The 20024-nt window shown below is 37.1% G+C and overlaps 1 protein-coding gene across 3 annotated transcripts in view; it reads right to left on the minus strand.

Moving 5' to 3' along the window:
• The window catches only part of SBF2 (SET binding factor 2), a 481299-nt gene that overhangs the window by 51914 nt on the left and 409361 nt on the right, over positions 1–20024 (minus strand). For 2 of the 3 annotated variants that reach the window (XM_065944986.1, XM_065944984.1), the window contains 7 exons: positions 18168–18295; positions 16442–16617; positions 13366–13511; positions 10972–11170; positions 4130–4326; positions 1726–1866; positions 751–846 (listed from right to left, as the gene is read on the minus strand). In XM_065944986.1, the coding sequence (XP_065801058.1) occupies positions 751–846; positions 1726–1866; positions 4130–4326; positions 10972–11170; positions 13366–13511; positions 16442–16617; positions 18168–18295 (1083 nt within the window). The remainder of the gene's footprint in view (positions 1–750; positions 847–1725; positions 1867–4129; positions 4327–10971; positions 11171–13365; positions 13512–16441; positions 16618–18167; positions 18296–20024) is intronic. The other variant, XM_065944985.1, reaches the window with a different exon arrangement.

Below are 20024 nucleotides of genomic sequence, written 5' to 3' on the forward strand. Positions count from 1 at the left end.
ACAACCCTGATAACATCTTGACTCTGAAAGTCTAGCTTCCAGACAATAGTTGTTGAAGCCACACAGTGTGTGGCGTTTTGTTGCAGTAGCCCGAACAAACTAATACAATGATGTTAAGGTCTGATTAGGAAGATAACTGAAGGGTGAAAGCTCTTAGGAAACTATGCAATCACAGAAAGTTTTGATGAAGAAGGAAAAAAAAGTACCTAAAGAATCAGTATGATTGTCAGGAGATGTGCATAATAATCTTGGTTTTCAAAAGGGAAACAAGTGAATTTTGTAAAATAGAGTCTTTATGTTGATTCTGAACTACTGTCTCTTACTCCTCAAACTAGCACTTCAGAGAACAAGAGTAAAAATAACAGGCATTGGAGGCACAGCCTTTGAGTCTGGGCTCACATCTCCCTAGCTGTTTATGCTTCTGTGCTCAGCCTTTCTACCCTGCATACTTGAAGCATCATGGAATGCTGCCAGGGCTGAGTCACCATTTAGACATGCTCTGCTCCCCTCCCCATCCAGTGCTCCCAAACGCATCAGTATGTAAGATTTCAGCAATTATTATACCTCTTGTTCCATGAGGCTAAACTCATCTGTCACCATGCTAGTAATACATTTGATCACTCATTTCAAAAGGGGTGATTAAAAATAAATTTAATCATCATTAGTTGATTTAAAGTATCACTATCTAGAAAAAAATTTTCTGCTTTTAAGGTTGTATCAGGGCTCAGTTATAAAATCAGTCTTACTAACCTCCTCGAGCAAAGCTATTGGATGGGTTTACATCCAAATGTCCTGGCACTACCTGCTTAAGCACAGTGGACATTCTTGAAGTCCTCCTTTCAGTCCCTAAAGTCAGCCAAAAAGAACAAAAACCATGTCGTTGGGGTTAACATTACTCAAATGACAAAAAGTTATCTTCATGTGTAGCATGTCTAATTGCTGCCAAACATTGTACTTTTTAAGTACCCAAAGCTTTAATAGAGATAACAAGGCACTGTTACTATTTCCTCAGAGATACACACATCTGCAAGATTATAGAGTTAGGTTTGGCAAGTGCAATCAGAGAATTGAATGATAAATGAAGCAAGGCATGCATGGTGTTACTTTACAAGAAAAGCCACTTTCTGCTTATGTTGAGCTAATTCAAATAGCTGATTAAGCCAAGGAGACCAACTTCTCAAGTCACATGCTCCTGTGTCTAACACATTAGGGTTACCTCTACATGAACCCTTTGGGGTTCCATCACATGATAACTGAAACAGAATATTAGTACAAGTCTTAATGGCTTCATCCAAATCTAGTGAAAACAAACTGTACTGCAAATCATAAAAGGCCACAGAAATTTCAGGAATTTCAAACTTATACATGATGATTTTAATAAATATACATTCAATAAACATGTTCAACTTACATATTCAACTCCAATACTGATATTTTAAACTTTGTGTAAAACAGATTTCAGGGAAAAAAAAACTCACATCACTGTATTTCCTACCACCTCTCCTACTACTCTTTTTAAAAGGAACTAACTGAATCTCTAAATTTGGTTACTATTTACTAGAAATTTATAGTGGTACCCTGATAAAAGCTGAAGTTAGAGCACCATAACGTAAAACATTAAGGGGTCGTGTTGACGGAACAATGCGAATAACTAAAGAGGCTAACAGAGGAATGAACGTGACCTTTCGCAGTTGTCAAAAAGAAACGCATTATGTTAAATCTTACCTGGAGACAGAGCAAGTGTTGGCCTGACAGTAAGAGGGTTATTGCCACTGAGTTTCTGATGGACAGAAACTGCGCTCAGTAATGCTTGCAAGTACTTTTCTTGTTCTATGCTACTGGAAGATTCTAAAGAGGAGGTAGGAGCTATAAAAGGAAAAGATATTAAGTAAAACCATTTCTATATTAATAAAACAGGCTCTCTCTATATACATATGCTTATTCCTTCTATATATGGTCTTCCAGTTACCACACCCAAATATAGAAACCAGCCCCACTTAAAACTCCAAACTTAAATGGCTAATCCTCTGATGATAATGGTTTTACCAACATCTACTTCCAGATTGCCTCATCATCCTCCCTGAAAGAGCCCAGGCCTGAAAAGCCAGCACACAGTTGTCCTCCCAAGTACAGGTATAGTTTTTCACTATCCAACCAACTCAAAATAAAGATTCACAAAAGACAACACTTCCTTAATGACCCATGCTTCTGTTCTGGAGCAGAGAATGGAGTGGATTCCCTCAGCATCCCAGAATGAGCAGAAGTGAGACTTCCCAATACCAGTAACTGTATTCCAATTCTGTCACATTGGCCTAACAGGGAACATGAACTTGTAGTGGGTTGTTGTGGGAAGAGTGCAGGAAGAGGAGGACATAGGAGCAGCTACTGCTCAATTCCCTGGTCCTTCTAAAACAGGATCAGAAAGTACGCACAGATGGAAACAACAGTGAGAGCAATTCTGGTTGGAGCGAGTCTGAGCCTGGCTTGCGTGGAATAAAACAGAATCACAGAAAATGGCCCAGGTACTCTAAAGTGGTATTGGGAGGGGACTGACTAGAACAGATAATAACAAATTTTCTTACAACATGACTAGGAAATAAATAATTAGCATTACTATCTTATATTTTATCAACTTTAAAGTGCCATCATATTTTATAAACTCTAAAATGCCATTAATTATAAGATGCACTACTATTTTATTTAATGAGAATTAAATAACTGCCATTTAAGCCAAGACACAGTTCTTTCTGATCACAAGAACTGTAAGTCACATTCCCATTTCAAAGACATTAAAATGTGAGCAAATGTGAGTTCAAAAACAATGAAAAACAATAAATTTATATTATACTGAAAAATCAGAAATGAGTGGAATAAGACAATTTCAAGTTTTCCAACTAAAAGTTCAGTGATATGCTCATAATAACACTCCTGAGATTATTCACTCACTTTATGTGATCTACATATGCTATGTTCTATCATCCCCATTATTGGCTTGAGAAGATTCCTTAGGGCAGAAAAAGTTAAAAATCAACCGCCTTCAATATACATATGTTGAGACTCCATGCCAAGTGGAATAACAAGAACAATATAGCCCACCAGGCTCCTCTGTCCATGGGATTCTCCAGGCAAGAATATTGGAGTGGGTTGCCATTCCCTTCTCCAGGGGATCTTCACGACCCAGGGATCAAACCTCGGTCTCTTGCATTGCAGGCTGATTTTTCACTGTCTGAGTCATAAGGGAAGCTAATAATATAGCACTGTGTGTATAATGTCCTCAGTCAACTGAATGATCAAAGACATGCTGGCCAACTTTGAACTTTCAGGAAGGAATGGATGAGAATAAAGAAAACATATGGTTCTACCTACTGAACCACTTAACTTGAGAGTTTGCTCATTTCCAAAGAGGGAAGTCATTCCTAAATTGAATCTGGTATCTGAGAGGTCCTTGGTTAAATTTTTTGAGCATCTGTTTTAAGCTAGAGGTTATGAGAAAGGTTAACAAAATATCGCTCCTGACTGACTGCAGACCTCAAACGCAGTGCTCAGAAGTGTCCTCAGAGAAAGGGCACCGCACTTAGGGTACGCTTTTTCTTACGTTGACCAGCCCCTAGCTTCCTAAAAACCTTTCCGTTTGAGTGCTTCAAAGCCAGGATTTTGGTCAGTAGGTTGCTGACTTTTATGTGTGTGTGTGTGTGCATGTGACATGTAGGAAAGAGATAGGATGTCTTATATCACATAGGACAGAATATCTATTTACTTCTGAAGCTATTAAATATATCTGAATGCTTCCCCCCCCAAAAGAAAACAATTATTATTATCTGTTTCCATTTGTGGATACTCTGGTTTGCTGAAATGAAAACAGCCTAGAACCAAAGACTTTACTATGTTAATTTCTATTAAAATTCAAATATAGACAGACATATTAAGCAAGATGTCAAACTCAAGGCAGAACCCCACACTGTCAACTCCTGCTCTTAAACGGTACAGACTGTACACAGCACACTGGTAAAGTCCACGTGTGAGAGGCTTGATGGAAAGGGTACAACTAGCATTCGTGGAGTTTACTTCCTTAATTTTTAGAATACCCAGAAGTGGAAGGATCAGAATAGTGCTGTAGAGAGTTGCTTACCTGCCTGAGGGGAGTTCTGAGACTTGAAAAGGCCAACCACTCCCTTCCCATGGAATCCTCCAGATCGGAGGAGCAGGGTACTGCTTCTTGAGTTTCTCCAACATACAACAGGCAAGCGATTATGTCGATAGCAGCGGGCTACTCTTGGTAAACTATTGTCCTGTACAGCTTGAGGTACAACTAAAAGGCCAGGATAGCTTCAGGGAGATGGAAAGGAGAAACAGAATGATTTAGGTGGGTAAGGCAGGGTGGGGGGAGGAGAAGAAAAAAGAAATGGGGAGAGAAAGAATACAAGAATATGAATTTCATAAGTTCACAGTAATTTTCGAAGACTCAGAAACATTGGTGGAGAGATAAGACATATATTTCAAACATGAAACAATTCAGTTCTTTAGGGGTTGAGAAGAAAAGGCCTAGACAGTGAAAACAACTAATTCATCTACTAACCTTTTCTTTTTTAAAATAAGCCTTCTTCAATGATACTGCAAACTTTTGCTGAGTAACATTAAGTGTAAAAATTAAAAATGTCATGCAGAATTATTAAAAAGGCCTCCATTAAACAAGATTTCCCTTGCCTTATATACAACTTGAATAAAGATTGCAAGATTAATGTATTAATGTCAACTTTATGAGAATGACAAATCAAACTGTCAACTCCTTGGATTACTGAAAAGACAACAGAGGATAAAGTACACTAACATTTAGAATGCCAGAGATGGTGAAAGGATTAAAAATCAAAACCAAATGACTTTTGGTATGAAAACAATATGTTCAAATGTCAAGTGAGTGTAAATATTTTATTAACATTACATGTTGATAATTTAAAAAAAAGATTAGCTCATAAAGTTACAGGATATGATGCTGGGACAATTAAAAACAGACAAGATAGATAAAAACTTATTTATCTTGTTTTTATAGATAAGTACAAGAAGACAGGCAGCCTTCAAAGCAGTTCTTTAGTTTATTTAGAAATATTAAAGAGATTCCTTGTTAATAACCTCCTAACCTCTAATCCCATGTCTTTTGTGTGTGTGTGATTTTTTTTTAGAATTATGGTAAACTGTATCTAACATGAAACTTAACATGTTAACCATTTTCAGTCCACAAATCACTGACATTGTCACAATACTGTGCAATCAATCACTTCCAGAACTTTTAATCCTTTATCTTGTTATAAATCAAACCCAGTGTATGGTCATATAGCCTTCAGTGATTAGTGAATGCCAATTTTACTTCTCTCATTTACCCAGAGATTCCCTGGAAGCATTCTGAAAGCCTAGCACTTTTGTGCTTCAGGTTTACAGGCTGTCTTTTTCTAATACCACAAACTGAAAAAGTGTCATAGCTGTAGACATAATCATTCATGAAGACTTGAAAAGCAGTTCCATTATTAGGGTCCTATGTTTCTTTTCTTTTTTAAATTGCAGTACAGTTGATTTACAATTTTGTGTTAGTTTCAAATGTACAGCAAAGGCTTTCTCCTTCTAACTCCACTTTAGTATCTGTTTATTGCCCCTTCTGGTTCTAGATACCATAGTGATTTTGTGTATTAGATAAGAGAGTAATGCTTAACAGCTTTTGGTACTGTTTCAGTAACTGGGAAAGAACCAACACACTCCTCTACCCCATTCCCCCGTCCCTTCCTTCCTTGGCATTAGCACCACAGACCATGCTCTGCTACACACAGGATCTAAGACTTTCCTGGTCCCACGCATGGGCCTGAGTGACGGCTGGATAACCACTGGTACTAGGGTAAAAAGTGTAGAGCCTGAAGGCCAGCAGAGGCTACTCTCAGGACCAGTGTCACTTAGCATGAAAGATATATCCATTTATCCTGCCACCCACCCTATTTTACTACCACTACTTAGAGCCACCAGCCATGGGTACCAGAGGAAGCCTTGAGGTAGACTGGGCTGCTGTGAAAACTTTTAGGGCTTCCCTCATAGCTCAGTTGGTAAAAGAATCCACCTGCAATGCAGGAGACCCTGGTTCGATTCCTGGGTCAGGAAGATCTGCTGGAGAAGGGATAGGCTACCCACCCCAGTATTCTTGGGTTTCTCTTGTGGCTCAGCTGGTAAAGAATCTGCCAGCAATGCGGGAGACCTGGGTTTGATCCCTGGGTTGGGAAGATCCTCTGGAGAAGGGAAAAGCTAACCACTCCAGTATTCTGGCCTGGAGAATTCCATGGACTGTAGTCAATGGGGTCACAAAGAGTCAGACACAACTGAGCAACAACTCACTCTGGAAGGTGGAAACTTCTAATCAAAGAATAACACATACACAAATGGCCTGAAACATACATGAATGAACACAAAAAGAAATTCATATCATTAGCACCTAGGTCAAGAAATGGACCATTACCAGCATCCAAAAAACCCCTCGTGTCACCTCCCAAACAGTGTTTCTCCCTTTTCCTCCTCCAAAGATTATCACTAAACATATCCTTGACTGCTAACAACATGGATGAGTTTTGCCTGTTTTTTTAGTTTTACAAAAAAGGAACAAGTAGAATTTATTTTTTTGTGTCTGGCTTCTTTTTCTCAACAGTATGTTTATGAGACCCATCCATGCTATTGCATGCAACCGTAGTCTGTTCATTTTCGCTGTTGTAGAGCTGGGGTCCCCAACCTCTGGGCCATAGATCAGTGCCTCCTCTCAGATCAGAGGTGGCATAAGATAAGAAACAGAGCACATAATAAATGCAATGTGCTTGGACCATCCTAAACTCCCACACCCACCTCCCCCTGCAGGCCCATGAAACTGGTCCCAGTTGCCAAAAAGGTAGGGGACTGTTGCTGTATATTATCCCACTATGTGACTATATTATTTATCTAATCCTTTTATTGTTGATTTTGAGTAGTTTCTAGTTTTTGACTATACAAGAAACAAGTTGCCATGAACATTCTTGTAGCTTTTCTAGTTTTTGACTATATAAGAAACATGTTGCCATGAACATTTTTGTAGTTGTTTTTTGGGAGTATATATGCTTTCCCGGATGGAGTAGACTTTCCAAGAAATACATAACAGATTGTGTACATGTTCAGTCCATGTCTAGGAGTGTAATAGATGCTGCCAGGGAACTTTATAAAGTTGTTTAACCAATTTACAGTTACACTAGCCATAAAGAGTTCTACTTGCTCAACATTTTTTACTAGCATTGTGTACTGTTGGTCTTTTAAATTATAGCCATTTTTGCAGGTATGAAGTTGTCTCAATGGGACTTTAATTTGTATTTATCTGAAGACTAATAAGATAAGCACTGGTGGAAGATGGAGGGAACTAAAGGTGCCTACCAAATTGAGAAGGCATCTTGAGAGTAAAGCATGAGGCAGGCAGCTCCATAAGTAAATATTACATAAATATATATGTATAAAATAACAAAATGGATCAGTTCATTAGAGGGTAACTTACTCAGAGGGTGGGATCTATCAGTGGATAATGATCAGGAAACATTCACTACTGTACTCTGAGCCATTGAGGGGCCACAGGACAGTTTTATAGTCAACCTAGGGTATGGTGGTAGGTGGTTGGAAACAGGATGTGCATTCCCAAGTTAAGAACAATAGGTCACTAGTCTCAAGGGCCCTGGGAATACTTCAGGGAAGGTTTTCATCATTGTTTGGGAACTAACAGAGCATACAGACTACCTGGTCCTAATAAGCATTGAACAATATCTATTGACTACAAAGCTCTTGATGACAGAGAAGTGATTCACTGGATAGTACAGTGTTGGGCAGGGTCAGCGAAAAGCCAGGAGAAACTGTTAGGGCCCGATGGCATCAGTTATGCCAAGAGTGACATAAGCATCTTTTTAGATATTTATTGCCCACTAGGATGTCTTCACAAAGGAGGACATCCTCTGCCTTTGGTTATTGCCTTTTTATTCCCCTAATGATGTCTTCTGATATATAAAACTTCTTAATTTATCAATCTTTTACTTTATGGATAGTGTTTTTCCTGTCTTAAGAAATATCTTCTAGAAGCTTTATTTAAAATTTTAACCTTTTTCATGTAGCTCTACAGATCAGTGGGGACTGATTTTTGCCTATGCAGTGTAAGGTAGAGGTTAAAATTAATTTTTTCCTTGTATAGATATCCAGCACCATATATTGAAAAAATATCTTTTATCTACTGTTTTTAAACATTATCTTTATCTTAAGCCAAGTGTTCTCATATGTTGAGATTCTTCTATATTCCCTATTCTGCTCCAGTAGTCTACTTGTCTATTCCTGTGAACATTCCATACTGCCTTACTGTAACTTTATATAAAGTCTTGATATCCTGTTATATTATTCTATAAGACGATCCTGCTACTTCTGGCCTTTTGCATTTTAATGTAACTCTTAGAATCATCTTTTCAATTTCTACACTTTGCTGGGATTTTGATTGGGATTGTATTGACTCTATAGGTCAATGTCTGGAGAAATCACAGCTTTAGAGTACTGAATATTCTAGTCCAAGAACATTAAATATCTATTTATTTGCGATCCTTAATACTGTTTTGACTGTACCATGTAGAGATTTTATACATCTTCTATTAGATTTAGTCCCAACTGTTTAATAATGTTTTTTAGTGCTACTTTAAAAGTATCAAAATAACATCATTTAAAATTTCATCTTTTAATTATTTGTTTTTGGTGTATATATATGACTGATTTTTTATAATAACCTTGAAAATTTGCTTCTTAATATAACAAGTTAATCAGTTGAGTCCCTCAAATATTCTATCTGTATAATCAGATCATCTGTGAAAAGCAGTTTTATTTCTTTCCTTTCAATCTTCCTTTTATTATTTAGTTTTCTAATCTTTTTGTACTTCCTAAGACCTCTAGTACAACACTACTAGAAGTGGTGATAGTGGGCATTTTGGTCCTGATCTCAGAGTACAAGTTTTCAATACTTTACCATTAAGTAATTTTTGCTGCAGGATATATTTTTTAGACACTTAGGAAATTAAGAAGCTCTCCCTGTATTTCCAATCTGCTTAAGGTTTTTTGTAAAAACTCATAAGTATATATTATACTTTATAAAATGCTTTTCGTATACAATGAACTTACAATAGTTTGTAATTCTTTTAATGTGGTGAACTGTGCTGATTAATTTTCAATTGTTAAGCAAGTTTAGTATTCTTGTAATAAACTACACTTGGTCATAATGAATTCTGAATGAAATGAACCTTTTGTCATTATGAACCATCTTTTTTATTGCTAGTAAAATTTTACTTTAAAATATATTTTAATATTTATATATTGACAATAGCTTTATTTTAAAAAAGTGGTTCTGCATGATGTATTCTTTCTGTTCACTTTCAACCTTTTTGTAATCTTATATATTAGATATGGCCCTTAAAAGCAGCATAAAGCTTAAAAAATTTTGATTATCTTTTTCTTTTAATTGGAACATTTATCAATATTATAAGTAACATAATTACTGATATATCTGAATTTAAATTTGCCATCTTATTATTTGCTTTCTATTTGTCCCATCTGCTGCATGATTCCTTTTCTCTCTTTCTTGACTTCTTTTGGATTATTTTTTATTATTCCATTTCCTTCTAATAGCTTAAGGGTTTATGTTATTTAATATATCACCATAATTTCCTTATAATAATCATTAGAATAAATGGTCTATTAAGATTTTATTTTGTTTCTGACAGTGAAATGATAAATAACATCTGTTTTCTCACTGTCAGATAAGATTTTGATAACAAGCTTCTCAAATAGCAGGACATCACACCTTATGCCTTTGCTTACACTGAACTACAAGGAAAATTTAGTTAGAAGGACAGAGTATCAGGAAAATTACTGCATACTCAACAAAGTCACAGCCTTTCAGCACTTAATGTGAAATTTTTATTTATCCCAAATGTCAAACTATATTCCCAATTTGTTTCTCAAGTTTCATATCTGTATTTGTACATTTAAACTGTCATTTAAAATGAAATATCTACAATTCTTCAAGAACAGTAGGGCTGAAACTAATAGTAACATTAAGACAACTTTCTAAAATATGTACAAGACTTAAAAGCTACAAAGTACTTTCACAGTGTTATTGTATATAATCAAACCAGAAGTTTATACATGCTAAGAAAAGAACTTACCTGAAAATGATCAAACTTGTGGAGGGTAAAAATGTAGTTTTAAAAGATACAAAGCAGGAAATAGGACTTAACAGATACATGTAAAACAGCAGCAGACATAATAGAAAAAATAACATTTGTTCATTTACATTCTTTAAGTAATATCTCTTGAAAAAATTCTAATTAGATAGCATAAGGAAACCTGACCTACACTTGGATTAGCAAATTACGGCCTGTGGGCCCAAACCGGCCTTGCCCATTTCTTTATGTACTGGCTATGGCTGCTTCAGGGGCAGAGTTGAGTAGCGGCAATAAGAGAACATATGCTGTGTGAAGTTGAAAATATGTACTATCTGGCCCTTTAAGGAAAAAGTTTGCAGTCCCTTGACCTACAGCATATTTTCATCTCTCCTCTGCCTGGGCAAATTCTATTCCTACTTCAAGCTATCCCAGGCATGCTAGAAGAGGGGCAAAAGGGAAGAGAAAGACAAATATGGGAAATTCATAAAGTGGACAAAAACTTTTACCGTCTACTTTCTGATCTAACATAGGCACGTTCAGTGATACAGCTATACTTCTGAGAATGTCAGTGAGACACTTGGACATGCTGCACAAAAAATGTCCCTTAAACACACATACCCCTGGGCACCCTGCTTCTATTTTCCAGCATCTCTATTTCTCTCTTGGCTATGGATACAAATAGCCCATTCAAGACTCAAATGGAATAAAGGAAGGTCTCTTTTGGAGAGACTAACAGACTTACCTCCGGCAGAGTGAATACATCCTGTTAGAGGCAGTGATTCGAAAGTACTCTGGTTTAGAGCGAGAAGAGCTGCCACTTATGGTTCCCAAACCTAAACGCTGATAGTCTCTGAAACAAGCTTTTTCTACTAGCTGTTCCATTGTAGATTTCTCCGAGGCCTTCAGAGTGGTACTCGTGGGGAGTTCACTATCATCTGAAACTTGACGGCAGAAACAGGTTTTGAAGAAATGAGATAGCTCAAAGTAGAGGATTAAAAACTTCCTTCTAAAGAGCATCTTTAACCAAGAGAGGTTTATATGAGGGCTAGAGGTGCTATGTATGCCAAAAATTGAATCACGGAACTTCTATGAGGCATTATTATACTCAAACATAAACTGTAATAGTCACGAAATAAAATATTAGGAGCTCAACTAACTCAAAACGTCAGGGAAAGTAACTTAAAATTTCTAAAAACAATATAATTTTGAATATATTACCCATATTTTTCTTTGTTAGTCAGGCTTGATTTTTAATGTCCACCTGGAGTGATTTCTATTTAGGACTCTGTAAACACTCATACTTTGTGAGAGACTAACCTATTAGTAAAACTTACCTCTAACATAATCATTACACAAACTCATCAGGTTTCAGTTAACTTTAAAGAGCATAAACTTTCATTAGAAATTTTTAATTAAGCAGAAGTTCACTACTGGGAAAGGATCTTTCTTCGATATGAAGAAGTTATATTTGATGGAAGTTACATTTTGTCAGAGGATGTGGTGTACATGGGAAACTCCCTCAATTTTGCAATCACAGGTTACAGAAGCCTTTAAAATTTTAGATGTTGGAAGAGTTTACCCAAAAACCAAGTATTTTAGGGAGGATTAAAAACAACAACATTCCTAATTGGTACTGCATGTTCTAACTAAAAAAAAAAAAAAAAATTCCATGTTAAAAACTGTCCTAATTCACTTTCCTACTTATTTTTACAATGAGAAAATTCAAATTAACCTTTCAAAGTTTTTAGAAATGTACTCAAAGTTCTCATGTCAAAGGGAACGATATAGCTCTCTTCAATTAAAAGGAAGAAAAAAACCCAGCTTATTCCTATAAATATAAGCTTTTGTGCTTTAGTTTGTGAACTTCACAATGCAAATGTATCATTAAGTATCACTTTTATTTATTTTGGCCTCTTCAGAAGAGCAAAGAGTATTACATAATTTGGTTTTTTGGTGGAATAATTTTCATAGAACAAGTTTTTGTTCTGTGAAATCATAAAAACTTTAAATTAGAAGAGTCAATAGTGATGGGTAGCAGTAATTTTTGTATGGCTTTCCATGCGACTGTGAGAAGCCCGGGTTCCAATAAATGGTCTTTTAACTGCCCCCGGAGGCAAGCCTGTAAATACACATACCAAAATGGAGACCTTTGGCCAATGATCTCTCTAAAGATGTCATTTCTTTCTTTAAAATGTTTTCTGTTGTTATTAGTGGCAGTAAAAGTAGTAGTTGTATAATCACTGGTGATCCAGTCGAAGAGTCTGAGAAGGAAAAGGATGCAATGGCATCCTCTCTCTTAGATCAGATTCTCTCTAGTGTTAATCCCATAAGCATACTTGATATTGGGTTAAGGAACAGAAAAATGTTGCTACTGGTTTTCAGACTGAGTTATCTCAGCTTCCCAGGTTCTGCTCTTTTAAATATTAACAAGCATTTTTTCTTAACATCTAAGAACGCCTTCATCTTAGATTCCCCATATAGATTAGGAGTACCCACAATGTTCTCACCAAAACCCCAAATATTCAACTTTGAATAATTTATGTCCTTATTTTCTTATTCCATAACAATAAAGTACAGGGGACTACTTTATACCTAAATTTCCTATGCAGTGGAATTTCTTTCTTTCTCCCTTTAATGAGACCCACATAACAGTGGCCAATTAGCTCCACGGATTTAGTAGAGGAGGAGTGTGTGTGTGCTACGTTGCTTGTCGTGTCTGACTCTTTGCAACCCCATGGACTGTAGCCCGCCAGGCCCCTCTGTCCATGGGGATTCTCCAAGCAAGAATACTGGAGTGGGTTGCCAGGCCCTTCTCCAGGGGATTTTCTCAACTCAGGAAATGAACCCTCATCTCTTATGTCTCCTGCATTGGCAGGTAGGTTCTTTACCGTTAGCGCTACCTGGAAAGTCTTGAGGAGGAATACAACTTAACAGAATCTTATCTGCACAATGGAATACTGGAAAACAAAAAAAAATTTTTCCCAGTTCTGAGAAGCTGCTAAGTACCTCCCATCTTATGAGGTCTAGGTTTTTGAGAGGCAGGTTTAAGTGCAACTATGTCTTTATCTCTTGTTCTTACTCATATAAGAAAAAAGAACAAAGTTCATTCATGAAGGAAAAATGAGTTCTCACATACCAGATATGTCATCTTCTTCATTCCATCCAGGACGGTTCACTCTCTCTTCCACAATTGTCCCTGTCCTCCTCTTCAATAAATACTGCCGCCCAATTGTCATTTTGCCTGCCCTTTTAGCACCTTTCACAATTGTTTTTGAGAAAGTGCTACAAGTTATAAAACCAAAGAGAATGTTAATTTAATATGAAAATGTCACTTACATTTTTTGATACCCATGTTGCTCAACTTGTTTTTTCTCTACCCCCACACCCAGTAGTATTGTCCAGACCTTCATTGAGCCTCTCTTTCTTCAGGTCACTTTTTATATGGCAGAAGGCTAATTTACTATAAAACATTGTTATCATCAGGACACTGTGTTAGGCAAAAAGTGAAAGAACCTAGAGTGGGACACAGACTATTTATCATCCCCAATCTAAACTCCTCAGTTTGGCTTTTTGTCAAGCATGCCCCCAACCCACTCTGCTTATCCATGCCACTGCCTCCACCAGTTCCCAGAGACCACGCTTGTGGAAGTCCTGCCTGCCTCCTCCTCTACTGATTCAGAATCTCTACTAACTCATAGGCTTTCTTTAAGATAACCACAAATGTAGCTGGCAGCACCTCCACTTATTTCTTAAATGCTTTAAATGTGTAAGTATAGTGTCCTTCCTTCTGACACTAGAAACCTTCTGAGATATGGAAAAGAGTAATTAACATAATTCCCTTTTCTGAGAGGAGAAAAGATAAGAATCAGAAATTTGAGTATCCTTTTGAGCTTTAATTACAGAGAAACTAGGATTGAAGATATTTGGATCTAAAAGTACTTTGTTTATTTAAGTAGTTTTACTTTTTATTGCTGATAGAAATTCTGGGTGTAGATATTTATAATCCAAAGAATTAAACAAAGGTCCCATTTCCTGAATAATCATATTGAGGTGAATGTTTCAAGTAAGATTGTTTTTTATTATGTTTGTCCACATACAACAACAGAACTTTTCCTGTGTTTTCTTGCTGTTCAATGAAACGTGATAAGGATTCTTTTGCAGTCAAATAGTTTTATCAGACCTCATCTTTAGTGATCTGAAATGTAAATATGAGGGTTATGGACCTCAAATTAAAATGCAGTTTTACATAATTGTTAGAATTCACAGAATATAGATATTTCCTAAATTAAGCCTATTGTGAATCACTTCAAATGTAACTTAAACTCAAACTTAAACTTGAATGTTTTCCCAGCTAGAGCTGTATCTTTTGTTTTATATATGCAAGATAATACTAAGAGATTTTAAGGTTTAAAATTGATTTGTCTCTGTTGTAGCTTGATAGAATAAGCTTGATTTTACAGATATACAACCACCCTCACCCCAACAGTTTCTAAACATAAAACACCATACAAAACTTTGTTTCTTCCATAGAGAGCTAAAATAATGAATATCATAGGCTCCTCTGTGATCCCACAGTGCTAAGATGCAATGCCTGGCTCACCATTTAAATGTTTAAAATGCTGTTCATGCTTCTTCAGCATCTCACACCTGCATATGCGTGGTCTCCTTTGCTTATCAGGTAACAATGGTATGAGTGGCTAGCCATGCAGCTTAGAAATGACATATTGCCTACAACCTCAAATGGCCTATAATCTCCACCCGGCCCCACTTTTAGACAAAAGGAAGGCTTTTTCTCCAAAGTCTGCAGAGTAACCCTAATATGTAATTTGTACTAGCAGATGCCCAAATTCCAGGTGATTAATGGTGAATGGACTGCAATATTAACCCTTATATTTTACCACTAATTGAAGAACCTTTTAAAGCAACTGTTATTTTGTAATCATTCAAATGTAAATGTTTCAACATAAATTTCTAAACATTTTCATCAGAAAATAAGGGTTCCTACTAAAGAAATGTGACAAAAGTAAATGCAATGACTGATTCTGGGTTGGATACTCTACCAGACAAAAAAAAAGAAAGTAGCTGCAAAGGATCATAAGCAAAATTTAAATATGAAGTCTGGGTCAGGTGAAAGTTTTATATCAATTAAATTTCCTGGTTGGATTACTGTACTGTAGTTATATAAAATAATGTCTTTGTTTTTAGAAATATATATTGACATATTAAAGAATAAAGGAGCATTAGGTATGTAACTCAAATGTTTAAAAAAATATATATGAGAGACGAAATGATAAAGAGAATGGAATAAAGCATAAGCAATTGGTGAATCTAGGTAAAGGATATACAGGACTCCTTTGTACTATGTTGTAACCTTTGTATAAATTTGACATTAAATAAAAAGTCCATCAGCAGATGAATGGATAAGAAAGCTGTATGAGATGGATGAAACTGGAGCCCATTATACAGAGTGAAGCCAGAAAGATAAACACCAATACAGTATACTAATGCATATATATGGAATTTAGAAAGATGGTAACGATAACCCTATATGCAAGACAGAAAAAGAGACAGAGATGTATAGAACAGACTTTTGGACTCTATGGGAGAAGGCGAGGGTGGGATGATCTGAGAGAATAGCATTGAAACATGTATATTATCAAGTGTGAAATAGATTGCCAGTCCAGGTTTGATGCATGAGACAGGGTGCTCAGGGCTGGTGCACTGGGATAACCCAGAGGGATGGGATGGGGTGGGAGGGGGGTTCAGGGTGGGGAACATGTGTACACCCATGGCTGATTCATGTCAATGTATAGCAAAACCACTAAAATATTGTAAAGTAATTAGCCTCCAGTTAAAATAAATTAAAAAAAGGCTACAGAAAGAAAAAAAAAAAAAAAAAGAACACATTCTCATCTCTCAATCAGAACAAAACTCTTTACTTGACCTGCATATTGATGGAAACTGAAGGGATTACTCAAAGGTAGTTAGAAAGTGAGCAACAGAGGAAAAAGGGAAAACAGAACTTCACATTCTAAAACTGCATCATAAGCAACGAACATGATTATCCCATATGTCAGAGCTGGTTTCCATAACTCCTGAGCTTGGTTCAGCGGGTGTGACAGAATGGCAAACACACACTGACTCAGAAGATGGGTCACTCTCCCTGACAGTCAACTTTGGGAGAGATGAAATGAAGAAACCTGTCTCCTCACCGAAAGGAAGTGTTCTTTTCCTTCTGCTTGGGTAAAATGATTTGCGGGGTAGTTTGTCCAGCAGCAAAAGCAAAGGTGGTAAAAATGGACTGAGGATAACGAAACTTCATCAGCTGTTTCTTAAAGATCTCTACTACTTCTGGACTCACTTCTTCATCAAATGCTACTTTAATCAACTAGAGACAAAAGAAATTAAATGTATCAGAAACATTAAGTATTTCCAGATAGCTTCCCCCCACCAATTACTGAAATTTAACAAAAAAATAACAATACTAAATGACAAGAGGTTAGAGGTTGAAGGGACTTTGGATATCATGCAATACAATTTAAAATTTTTAAAAATAAAAAAGGGCTCAATAAATTGAGGGCTCAGAAAGGTTTACTTGTTATAGATGGTTGGTTGATAAGGAAAATAATATATCTTGAAGTTGGGTTTCTTTAAGACTATCTTTTCTTAATTTCTTTTCCTTTTTGGCTGCGCAGTGTGGCTTGTGGGATATTAGTTCCTTGACTAGGGATTGAACCTGGGCTCTCAGCAATGAAAGTGTGGAATCCTAGCCACTGGACCGCCAGGGAATTCAGGACTGTCTTTTTTATGACGTATCATAAAAATTAACTAATAGTGGCTGGAGTAGGAATCGTGTCCTTCTTGTTTACCAACCACTGGTGGTCCTAGATAGGGCATTTTGCCTAAGGAAGTGTCTTCCTATCTGGAGATACTATAAATCTAGGAAGAAAAAATTAAGTTTGACAAGAATCCTAATCGGTAGACCCATGTGTTTGATAGAGCCTTTAGATAGCAGCTCTTGGCATCTGTTTCTGGAGGAAATGCTTGTGACTCTTCTATGGAAGGGGCAGAGCTCTGAAACCACAGCATTCTAGTTTAGAGTCCTTTGGCAGTTGAAATAATGAAGAAATCCCTAAGAGATTAGTACTCTCATGTGGCTAGAGCAGGTCTGGATCTACAGACCAGAAGGCTTACATTCCACACAACCAGCATAGGGAAGTATTAGGGAGAGCTTCTTGACTGGAAGGAACAAGGCAAGAATTGGAACTCCTGGAAATCTGAGAAGTCAGAAACAAGGCACAGGAGTGGGAAGAGCAAAATGTGCTCTTGAGAATTATTTTTTTTAAAAAAAGCAAAACTAAGAAAAGATCACTCTTCAGAGTGCTTGGTTAGCATCAGTAAGTCCCACAAGTTCTGAAATGTTCAGAGCTCCCTGGAAAAACCTTTGCTTCATCAAGGTTTACTTATAATCAACAGTACTTTAGCCCTAGCTGTAATTCTCAGAGCTCTGCCTCTTCCATAGAAGAGCCACAAGCATTTCCTCCAGAAACAGATGCCAAGAGATGCTATCTAAAGGCTCTATCAAACACAAATTGAAGTATTAGATGGCAGAGAATAAGAGTCAACAGTGTGAGTCTGAATTTATGAGATCACTCAACATCAACAGATTACTCATCAACATTGTTACTCTGAGCTGACTGAAGGGCTCAGGAAACAAAGGATTAAATAAATTCAATGCTGTTCACGAGCTGACTCAGTCGAAGATTACCCTCACAGAACCTCTGATCCTCCTTCTCCTCTAACTCCTGACCATATATGATCTAAAGAAAGTGGCTATCATTTGTAGATGACATCATTTGTAGAAATGATAAATGTCTACAAATGACATCATTTGTAGAAAAATTTTAATAGCACAATGGTGGCTCCCTTTCTTAATACCTGGAAAGACGCCGATGTGATCTGCAGTCCTTCTTGCATGTTCTGTTGTAGTTGATTCTGCATTGTGATCTTCTTCTCCTTGGTGATGGAGGCAATGGGGAAACTTCGTACAACCGTCTGCTCACCAACTATAGGAAAACAGGGCACAGACTAAGCAACAGCACTTTACAGCTCATGTCTAGAGTCTCTGCTGCTCATTTTACCAGGCTCTGTTGGAGAAATGTGTCTGGAGAGGACAATATCCAAGAAAGAAGCAATACAAAGTGCCATGATTCTAGAACTGCATTCATTAATTGTGTTGGAGGGCAATTCATTTCTGACATGCATTTCTTTCCTGGAGGGCAGGAATGATCCCAAACTGCCAACTTCATTCTAGTTCCCCAACCTATTGTGTGTCACACAAGATCATCTGGTTTAAGGCATCTTACAGGAAGGGTAGGTATCAAACAGAAGAAAAGAAGGATCTTCAAATATTGAAAAGACATTTATTATATTTAATATAAGAATAAAGCAAAAGAGAAAAGACTGTTAAGACAGTTAAAATTTGTTTCTGAATAAAGGCACTATACTATGTGTATGTGCCTTCAGAAGATATACTGTGGTTAGGCCTAAGATTCTTAAACTGAACTGAACTGAAAGTCACTCAGTCATGTCCGACTCTTTGCGACCCCATGAACTATACGATAGAATGGGAAAGACTAGAGATCTCTTCAAGAAAATTAGAGATACTAAGGGAACATTTCATGCAAAGATGGGCTCTATAAAGGTCAGAAATGGCATGGACCTAACGGAAGCAGAAGATATTAAGAAGAGGTGGCAAGAATACACAAAAGAAATCAAAAAGAATACACAAAAGAATGTACAAAAAAGACCTTCACAAGCCAGATAATCACGATGGTGTGATCACTCACCTAGAGCCAGACATTCTGGAATGTGAAGTCAAGTGGGCCTTAGGAAGCATCACTATGAACAAAGCTAGTGGAGGTGATGGAATTCCAGTTGAGCTATTTCAAATCCTAAAAGATGATGCTGTGAAAGGGCTGCACTCAATATGCCAGCAAATTTGGAAAACTCAGCAGTGGCCACAGGACTGGAAAAAGTCGGTTTTCATTCCAAACCCAAAGAAAGGCAAATGCCAAAGAATGTTCAAACTACTGCACAATTGCACTCAACTCACATGCTAGCAAAGTAATGCTCAAAATTCTCCAAGCCAGGCTTCAGCAATACGTGAACTGAGAACTTCCAGATGTTCAAGCTGGTTTTAGAAAAGGCCGAGGAACCAGAGATCAAATTGCCAACATCTGCTGGATCATTGAAAAAGCAAGAGATTTCCAGAAAAACATCTATTTCTGCTTTATTGATTATGCCAAAGCCTTTGACTGTGTGGATCACCACAAACTGTGGAAAATTCTGAAAGGGATAGGAATAGCAAACCACCTGACCTGCCTCTTGAGAAACCTGTATATAGGTCAGGAAGCAACAGTTAAAACTGGACACGGAACAATAGACTGGTTCCAAATAGGAAAAGGAATACGTCAAGGCTGTATATTGTCACCCTGCTTATTTAATTTCTATGCAGAGTACATCATGAGAAACGCTGGGCTGGAAGAAGCACAAGCTGGAATCAAGATTGCCGGGAGAAATATCAATAACTCCAGATATGCAGATGATACCACCCTTATGGCAGAAAGTGAAGAATTAAAGAAGAGCCTCTTGATGAAAGTGAAAGAGGAGAGTGAAAAAGTTGGCTTAAAGCTCAACATTCAGAAAACTAAGATCATGGCATCCGGTCCCATCATTTCATGGCAAATAGATGGGGAAACAGTGGAAACAGCGGCTGACTTTATTTTTTGGGGC

The sequence above is a fragment of the Muntiacus reevesi genome, chromosome 9, assembly GCF_963930625.1.
Source record: "Muntiacus reevesi chromosome 9, mMunRee1.1, whole genome shotgun sequence".
Classification (NCBI taxonomy): domain Eukaryota; kingdom Metazoa; phylum Chordata; class Mammalia; order Artiodactyla; family Cervidae; genus Muntiacus; species Muntiacus reevesi.